Source organism: Oncorhynchus clarkii, chromosome 13, assembly GCF_045791955.1.
Source record: "Oncorhynchus clarkii lewisi isolate Uvic-CL-2024 chromosome 13, UVic_Ocla_1.0, whole genome shotgun sequence".
Classification (NCBI taxonomy): Eukaryota; Metazoa; Chordata; class Actinopteri; order Salmoniformes; family Salmonidae; genus Oncorhynchus; species Oncorhynchus clarkii.
Window position 1 is genome coordinate 2,488,863 of NC_092159.1, and position 10,000 is coordinate 2,498,862.

Sequence of the window (10,000 nt, forward strand, 5' to 3'; positions counted from 1 at the left end):
AGACATGGTTCTATAGACATGGTTCTATAGACATGGTTCTGATCACAACTCTCTATAGACATGGTTCTATAGACATGGTTCTATAGACATGGTTCTGATCACAACTCTCTATAGACATGGTTCTATAGACATGGTTCTACAGACATGGTTCTTATCAGAACTCTCTATAGACATGGTTCTGATCACAACTCTTTATAGACATGGTTCTGATCAGAACTCTCTATAGACATGGTTCTGATCAGAACTCTCTATAGACATGGTTCTATAGACATGGTTCTGATCAGAACTCTCTATAGACATGGTTCTATAGACATGGTTCTGATCACAACTCTCTATAGACATGGTTCTGATCAGAACTCTCTATAGACATGGTTCTGATCAGAACTCTCTATAGACATGGTTCTATAGACATGGTTCTGATCACAACTCTCTATAGACATGGTTCTATAGACATGGTTCTATAGACATGGTTCTGATCACAACTCTCTATAGACATGGTTCTATAGACATGGTTCTATAGACATGGTTCTATAGACATGGTTCTGATCACAACTCTCTATAGACATGGTTCTATAGACATGGTTCTACAGACATGGTTCTTATCAGAACTCTCTATAGACATGGTTCTGATCACAACTCTCTATAGACATGGTTCTGATCACAACTCTCTATAGACATGGTTCTGATCAGAACTCTCTATAGACATGGTTCTGATCAGAACTCTCTATAGACATGGTTCTATAGACATGGTTCTGATCAGAACTCTCTATAGACATGGTTCTATAGACATGGTTCTGATCACAGCTCTCTATAGACATGGTTCTGATCAGAACTCTCTATAGACATGGTTCTGATCAGAACTCTCTATAGACATGGTTCTATAGACATGGTTCTGATCACAACTCTCTCTCTGTCAGCTGTCAACATGGAGACAGTGCAGCAGCATTCCCCGACGGTGGTGATCATCCAATCAGAGGCTGTGGGTCCGATGGGCGACACCCCCTGTATGACACAGTGTTCTAACTGTCATCAGCGCGTCACGACGGTCGTCACCAACAGACCTGGCGTGGCTGCGTGGGCCATGTGTGGCCTGCTGACACTCATGGGGTAACACAGACACACACCTGGCATAGCTGCATGGGCCATGTGTGGCCTGGTTAATGCTCACTACAACATTGATATTGGCCCTCTGATGCCTCCTACTGAGCAATAACCGTAATAGCAAATGTGTGTGTGTGTGTGTGTGTGTGTGTGTGTGTGTGTGTGTGTGTGTGTGTGTGTGTGTGTGTGTGTGTGTGTGTGTGTGTGTGTGTGTGTGTGTGTACAGGTTCATCTGCGGATGCTGTCTGATCCCGTTCCTGGTCGCAGGGTTCCAGGACGCTCATCACTCCTGCCCGCTCTGCCACGCCCACCTCCACACACACACCAGGTGACATCATCACTACAAGACGTGACATCATCACTACATGACATGATTTGTATTTGTATTTATTATGGATCCCCATTAGTTCCTGCAGCAGCTACTCTTCCTGGGGTTTATTATGGATCCCCATTAGTTCCTGCCAAGGCAGCAGCTACTCTTCCTGTGGTTTATTATGGATCCCCATTAGTTCCTGCAGCAGCTACTCTTCCTGGGGTTTATCATGGAACCCCATTAGTTCCTGCCAAGACAGCAGCTACTCTTCCTGGGGTTTATTATGGATCCCCATTAGTTCCTGCCAAGGCAGCAGCTACTCTTCATGGGGTTTATTATGGATCCCCATTAGTTCCTGCCAAGGCAGCTGCTACTCTTCCTAGGGTTTATTATGGATCCCCATTAGTTCCTGCCAAGGCAGCAGCTACTCTTCCTGGGGTTGATTATGGATCCCCATTAGTTCCTGTCAAGGCAGCAGATACTCTTCCTGGGGTTTATTATGGATCCCCATTAGTTCCTGTCAGGGCAGCAGCTACTCTTCCTGGGGTTTATTATGGATCCCCATTAGTTCCTGTCAAGGCAGCAGCTACTCTTCCTGGAGTTTATTATGGAACCCCATTAGTTCCTACCAAGGCAGCAGCTACTCTTCCTGGGGTTTATTATGGAACCCCATTAGTTCCTGCAAAGGCAGCAGCTACTCTTCCTGGGGTTTATTATGGAACCCCATTAGTTCCTGCCAAGGCAGCAGCTACTCTTCCTGGAGTTTATTATGGAACCCCATTAGTTCCTGCCAAGGCAGCAGCTACTCTTCCTGGGGTTTATTATGGATCCCCATTAGTTCCTGCAGCAGCTACTCTTCCTGGGGTTTATCATGGAACCCCATTAGTTCCTGCCAAGACAGCAGCTACTCTTCCTGGGGTTTATTATGGATCCCCATTAGTTCCTGCCAAGGCAGCAGCTACTCTTCATGGGGTTTATTATGGATCCCCATTAGTTCCTGCCAAGGCAGCAGCTACTCTTCCTGGGGTTTATTATGGATCCCCATTAGTTCCTGTCAAGGCAGCAGCTACTCTTCCTGGGGTTTATTATGGATCCCCATTAGTTCCTGTCAAGGCAGCAGCTACTCTTCCTGGAGTTTATTATGGAACCCCATTAGTTCCTACCAAGGCAGCAGCTACTCTTCCTGGGGTTTATTATGGAACCCCATTAGTTCCTGCAAAGGCAGCAGCTACTCTTCCTGGGGTTTATTATGGATCCCCATTAGTTCCTGCCAAGGCAGCAGCTACTCTTCCTGGGGTTTATTATGGATCCCCATTAGTTCCTGCCAAGGCAGCTGCTACTCTTCCTAGGGTTTATTATGGATCCCCGTTAGTTCCTGCAGCAGCAACTCTTCCTGGGGTTTATTATGGATCCCCATTAGTTCCTGCCAAGGCAGCAGCTACTCTTCCTAGGGTTTATTATGGATCCCCATTAGTTCCTGCCAAGTCAGCAGATACTCTTCCTGTGGTCCAGCAAAATTAAATCAGTCACAACATTATTAAAACGTGACAATATTATTCAGATTTCAGATTTCAATACACACTAGGTATGTGCCCTCAGGTCCCTTCTCCACTACCACGTACTGTATCTACAGCACAAAATCCATGTGTATGTGTGTGTATAGTGCATATGTCATCTTGTGTCTGTATGTATGTGTCTGTGCCTATGTTTGTGTTGTAGATACACTGTTTGTCACAGTCCATAAGGTGTATTTTGATCTGTTTTTGTATCTGATTCTATTGTTACCTGATGTGGAATAGAGTTCCATGTAGTCTTGGAACTGTGCCCCTCCCATAGTCTGTTCTGGACTTGGGGACTGTGAATAGACCTCTGGTGGCATGTCTTGTGGGGTATGCATGGGTGTCTGACCTGTGTGCTAGTAGTTTAGACAGACACCTTGTGGCACATTCAATATGTTAATACCTCTCACAAATACAAGTAGTGATGAAGTCAACCTCCACTTTGAACCAGCCCCCATAATATTAATGTTAGCTCTCTGTGTACGTCCACGGGCCAGCCGTGCTGCCCTCTCCTGAGCCAATTCAAAAGTCCCTCTTTGTGGCACCTGACCACACGACTGAACAGTAGTCCAGGTGTGACAAAGCTAGGGCCTGCCTTGTTGATAGTGCTGTTAACATCTTGAAACTAGGGGGCACTATTTTTATTTTTGGAAAAATAACGTTCCCAAAGTAAACCGCCTATTTCTCAAGACCAGATGCTAGAATATGCATATAATTGACAGCTTGGGATAGAAAACACACTTCCAAAACTGAAACTAACTGCAGCTCTTTGTTAAGTGTTTGTTAAGTGTTGCAATCATTTCAGTCGCTGTAGTAGCTGGCGTGTATAGTGTTGAGTGATCCGCATACATAGACACTCAGGCTTTACTTAAAGCCGGTGGCATGTAGTTAGTAAAGATTGAAAAAAGTAAGGTCCTAGACAGCTGCCCTGGGGAATGCCTGATTCTACCTGGATTATGTTGGGTTGGCTTCCATTAAAGAACACCCTCTGTGTTCTTTTAGACAGGAAACTCTTTATTCACAATACAGCAGGGGGTGTAAAGCCAAAACACTTACGTTTTTCCATCAGCAGACTATGATCGATAATGTCAAATGCTGCACTGAAGTCTAACGAAACAGCTCCCACAATATTTTCATTATCAATTTCTATCAGTCAATCATCAGTCATTTGTGTAAGTGGTGTGCTTGTTGAAAGTCCTTCCCTATAAGCGTGCTGAGACTTAATTTGTTTACTGTGAAATAGCATTGCATCTGGTCAAACACCATTTTTTCCAGAAGTTTAATAAGGGTTGGTAACAGAATGATTGGTCGGCTATTTGAGCCAGTAAAGAGGGCTTTACTATTCTTAGGTAGCAGAATGACTTTAGCTTCCCTCCAGGCCTGAGGGAACATACTTTCTAGTAGGCTTGGATTGAAGATATGGCAAATAGGAGCGGCAATATCGTCTGTTATTATCCTCATTAATTTTCCATTCAAGTTGTCAGACCCCAGTGGCTTTTCATTGATGATAGATAACAATAATTTTTTCACCTCTACCTGTTTTTCATAATTTGGTCAGATATACTTGGATGTGTAGCGTCAGAGTTTGTTGCTGGTATTCCATGCCTAAGTTTGCTAATCTTGCCATTGAAAGGAATCATTATTGTAGTTGTCAATATCAGTAGGGTTTGTGATGAATGAGCATCTGATTCAATGAGCTGAGGTTACCTTGTTTTCCCTCAATTTAATTGAAGCTCCAATTAAATGTTCAATTTACCATCATTCTTTATATAATTTATCTTTGTTTTATAGTGTAGTTTATTATTTTTATTCAGTTTAGTCACATGATTTCTCAATTTGCAGTACATTTGCCAATCAGTTGTGCAGCCAGACTTACTTACCGTTCCTTTTGCCTCTTCCCTCTCAACCATTTTTCAATTCCTTATCAATCCACAGGGATTTAACAGTTTTTACAGTCACTTTCTTAATGGGTGCTGTGTCTGTTTGCTCCTCATTACACACCACGGACCAACAAATATTCTTTACATCCACAATATAGGAATCACTACAAATAGTATTGTATGACCTCTTATACACTATATTAGGCCCAGCCTATTAGGCCCAGCCTTTGGAACTTTGGTTTTCCTAGAGGTGGCCACCATATTGTGATCACTACATCCGATGGATTTGTATACTGCTTTAAAGCACATTTCTGCAGCATTAGTTTTAAGATGTGATCAATACATGTTGATGACTTAATTCCTGTGCTGTTTGTAACTACTCTGGTAGGTTGACTGATAACCTGAACCAGGTTGCAGGACTAGTTAGTTACTGGTTACAGTTTGAAGGTTTTTCTTGACTGGGCAGCTTGATGAAAGCCAGTCAATATTTAAATCACCCAGAAAATATTCCTCTCTTTTGATATCACATACATTATCAAGCATTTCACACACGTTATCCAGATACTGACTGTTAGCACTTGGTGGTCTATAGCAGCTTCCCACCAGAATGGGCTTTAGGTGAGGCAGATGAACCTGTAGCCATATTACTTCAACAGTATTTAACATGAGATCCTCTCTAATCTTTACAGTAAAGTGGTTCTAAATATAAACAGAAACACCTCCACCTTTGGCATTTCTGTCTTTTCGGTAGATGTTATAACCATGTATTGCTACCACTGTATCACCAAAGGTGTTATCTAAGTGAGTTTCAGAGATGGTCAGAATATGAATGTCATCTGTTCCTAGCAAGTTATTGACTTCATGAACCTTGTTTCTTAAGCAACATATGTTAACATTGTCTATTTTGAGCACTTTTCTGGGATGCTTGCTTGTTTTCATTGTTTTCTCATCGCTACAGGATGTGACATCATAACTACATGCCATGACATCCTCACTACAGGACGTGACATCATCACTACATGGCGTGATATCATCACTACAGGATGTGACATCATCACTACAGGACATGACATCCTCACTACAGGACTTGACATCATCACCACAAGAAGAGAAGGACTGGTGACATCAGAAGCCCTAGTCAGAGTGTCCTCTCAGGGCTTTAAACCACTGGACTGGTGTAGACTGGGTTAGGGGATAGAGAGGTTACAGAGGTTAGGGTTCAGAGGTTAGGGTTCAGAGGTTAGGGGTGAGAGGAGGGAATGAGAACATGGCTGTTGGGTTGAAGCCCGATTACAACATTAATTTACACTGTATTAAATGTCACTGTATTCAATATATGAACTATATCATTTATCATATTGCACACGGTATTAACTACATAATTTATTTATTAAATAGTGTATGAATTATATTGTATGTTATATTTCATAATGGTATTAAATATATTATATTTGATATATTGTTTATTGTAAACTGGGTGGTTCGAGCCCTGAATGGTGATTGGCTGACAGCCGTGGTATATCAGACCGGGATACCACGGGTATGACAAAACATGTTTTTTTAGTGCTCTAATTACGTTGGTAACCAGTTTGTAATAGCAATAAGGCACCTGGGGGTTTGTGGTATATGGTCAATATATCACGGCTAAGGGTTGTATCGAGGCACTCTGCGTTGCGTCGTGTTATATGCCTTTAGCCGTGGTATATTGGGCATATACCACACCCCCACCTATACCACACCCCCACCTATACCACACCCCTTCATATACCACACCCCCACGTATACCACACCCTCACGTATACCACACCCCCACCTATACCACACCCCCTCCTATACCACACCCCCTCCTATACCACACCCCCTCCTATACCACACCCCCTCCTATACTACACCCCCTCCTATACCACACCCCCTCCTATACTACACAGCTCCTATACCACACCCCCACCTATACCACACCTCCTCCTATACCACACCGCCCCTATACCACACCCCCTCCTATACCACACCCCCTCCTATACCACACCTCCTTCTATACCACACCCCCTCCTATACTACACCCCCTCCTATACCACACCCCCTCCTATACTACACCCCCTCCTATACCACACCCCCTCCTATACTACACAGCCCCTATACCACACCCCCTCCTATACCACACCCCCTCCTATACCACACCCCCTCTGAAACTACACCCCCTACAATACCACACCCCCTCCTATACCGCACCCCCTCATATACCACGCCACCTGCTATACCACACCCCCTCCTATACTGCACCCCCTCGTATACCACACTTCTTCGTGCACCACACCCCCTTGTGTACCCCCTCGTATACCACACCCCCTCATGTACCCCATCGTATACCCAATCGTATACCACACCCCCTCGTATACCCCCTCGTATACCCCCTCGTATACCACACACCCTCATGTACACCCTCGTATACCCCTCGTATTCCCCCTCGTATACCACACCCCCTCATGTACCCCCTTGTATACCCCCTCCTATACCACACCCCTCCTATACCACACCCCCTCATGTACCCCCTCGTGTACCCCCTCCTATACCACACCCCCTACTATACCACACCCCCTCATTTACCCCCTCCTATACCACACCCCATCGTATACCCCCTCCAATACCACCCTCCCTCCTATACCACACCCCCGCCTATACCACACCCCCTCGTGTACACCCTCGTGTACCCCCTCCTATACCACACCCCCCTGTGTACCCCCTCATATACCACACCCCTCATGTACCCCCTCATATACCCACTCCTATACCACCCCCCCTCCTATACCACACCCCTCGTGCCTTATTGCTAAAAACAGATGATCAGGAAAGTTATTTAAAAACAACAATTAACTTGGTTATTTTACTCTATTATATTATATTATTTTATATATTATTATAACTCTATTATATTATATTGTATATTATTATAACTCTATTATATTATATTATTTTATATATTATTATAACTCTACTATATTATATATTATTATAACTCTATTATATTATATATTATTATAACTCTATTATATTATATATTATTATAACTCTATTATATTATATATTATTATAACTCTATTATATTATATATTATTATAACTCTATTATATTATATTATATATTATTATAAGTCTATTATGTTATATATTTTTCTAACTCTATTATATTATATTATATATTATTATAAGTCTATTATGTTATATATTTTTATAACTCTATTATATTATATTATATATTATTATAACTCTATTATATTATATTATATATTATTATAACTCTATTATATTACATTATATATTATTATAACTCTATTATATTATATTATATATTATTATAACTCTATTATATTATATTATATATTATTATAACTCTATTATATTACATTATATATTATTATAACTCTATTATATTATATTATATATTATTATAACTCTATTATATTATATTATATATTATTATAACTCTATTATATTATATTATATATTATTATAACTCTATTATATTATATTATATATTATTATAACTCTATTATATTATATTATATATTATTATAACTCTACTATATTATATATTATTATAACTCTACTATATTATATATTATTATAACTCTATTGTATTATATTATATATTATATAACTCTATTATATTATATATTATATATTATTAAAACTCTATTATATTATATTATATATTATTATAACTCTATTATATTATATTATATATTATTATAACTCTACTATATTATATTATATATTATTATAACTCTATTATATTATATTATATATTATTATAACTCTATTATATTATATATTATTATAACTCTATTATATTATATTATATATTATTATAACTCTATTATATTATATATTATTATAACTCTATTATATTATATTATATATTATTATAACTCTATTATATTAGATTCCAAGAACTATCCTTTGTGCAAGCACTTCCAAGAGTTAATGAACAGTGAGCCTGGTGAAATTTGGGGAGCGCATCATCAGTAGTGTACCTTTGGTTCCTAGGGTGTTTCGGCCTTTCACACTATACACCCTCCCCAAAGGCGGCCAGCGACAGGGTGATCAATCCTACGCTTGCGTCCCATTCCCAATTAGTCATAGGAGTTGCCTTGTTGATGATAGCCAACATCCCATGGGACTATGCATGGCAGGGGCATCCTCCTCCCTGAGTCAAGCATTGTTGACCGCATACCTCCTGGCCCTCTCACTTCGGGGCCCAGCTGGGGTCTTTCCTCTTCATCCAGAGCCACTGACTGCTGCCTTCTGCCGCCTCCGATACAGCTTTGATTGCCGAACGCTGGCTCTGGCCCTTAATTCCAAGGTCTCTAAGCAGTCTGGTTGTAGATGTTGCCACAAAACCTCTGCAGCCCACCTCCACTGGTCGGACTTCTGTGTTCCAGCCATGATGCCGTGCTTCGGCAGCTAGATCGGCATAGCGCAGATGCTTTCGCTCATAAGCCTCATCTACTGAGTCTTCCCAGGGTACTGTGAGCTCAATGATGAAGACCTTCTTGAGTGAACGGGACCAGAGCACCATGTCAGGTCTTAGGGTGGTGGTTGCGATCTCCGGAGGAAACACAAGTTGCCGGCCAATGTCAGCTAGCATTTTCCAGTCGCGGGCCAAGCGCAGCTGGTCTCGCTCTAATGGTGTCGAGCCGCGCTTCGGTGGTTTAGCCCCTTCGTGGACAAAGTTTGTCCGTAAGAGGTGTGATGCTGCTGGGGGTGGTAGGGAGTTGGTGGCAGCTCGCTTGTCCTCCAGGGCGGACGCAAGGTTTTTAAGGACTTGGTTGTGACGCCAAGTGTAGCGTCCTTGAGTGAGGCTTGTTTTACACCCTGTGAGAATGTGCCTGAGGTTGGCTGGCATGGAACAGAGGGCACAGTCCGGATCTTCACCATACCATTGGTGAAGATTAACTGGTGTTGGAAGGACGTCATATGTTGCTCTGATGGAGAAGCTCAACCGCCTCGCTTCCATGGCCCACAGATCCTTCCAGCTTATCTTCCTCTTCTCCACACTGTCCCATCGAGTCCACTGTCCCTGTTTGGAAAGAGAGACTGCCTTGGCCCACCTTGCAGCCTCCTCCTGATGGCGTACTTCCTGCACTACCA

At 41.7% G+C, this 10,000-nt stretch overlaps 2 protein-coding genes across 2 annotated transcripts in view; both read left to right on the forward strand.

Annotated features, from left to right (window-relative positions):
- Nucleotides 1-6,378, forward strand: part of LOC139424183 (lipopolysaccharide-induced tumor necrosis factor-alpha factor homolog) — a 7,969-nt gene extending 1,591 nt beyond the window's left edge. The window contains exons 3-5 of the mRNA XM_071175865.1: nt 918-1,107; nt 1,328-1,429; nt 5,812-6,378. Coding sequence (XP_071031966.1) covers nt 918-1,107; nt 1,328-1,429; nt 5,812-5,818 — 299 coding nt within the window. The 3' untranslated portion in view covers nt 5,819-6,378. The remainder of the gene's footprint in view (nt 1-917; nt 1,108-1,327; nt 1,430-5,811) is intronic.
- Nucleotides 6,379-6,538: 160 nt separating this feature from the next.
- LOC139424184 (uncharacterized) lies at nt 6,539-7,684 on the forward strand. The gene has a single exon (XM_071175866.1). The coding sequence runs from the start codon at nt 6,539-6,541 to the stop codon at nt 7,682-7,684; it is 1,146 nt and encodes a 381-aa protein (XP_071031967.1).
- Nucleotides 7,685-10,000: the final 2,316 nt, after the last annotated feature.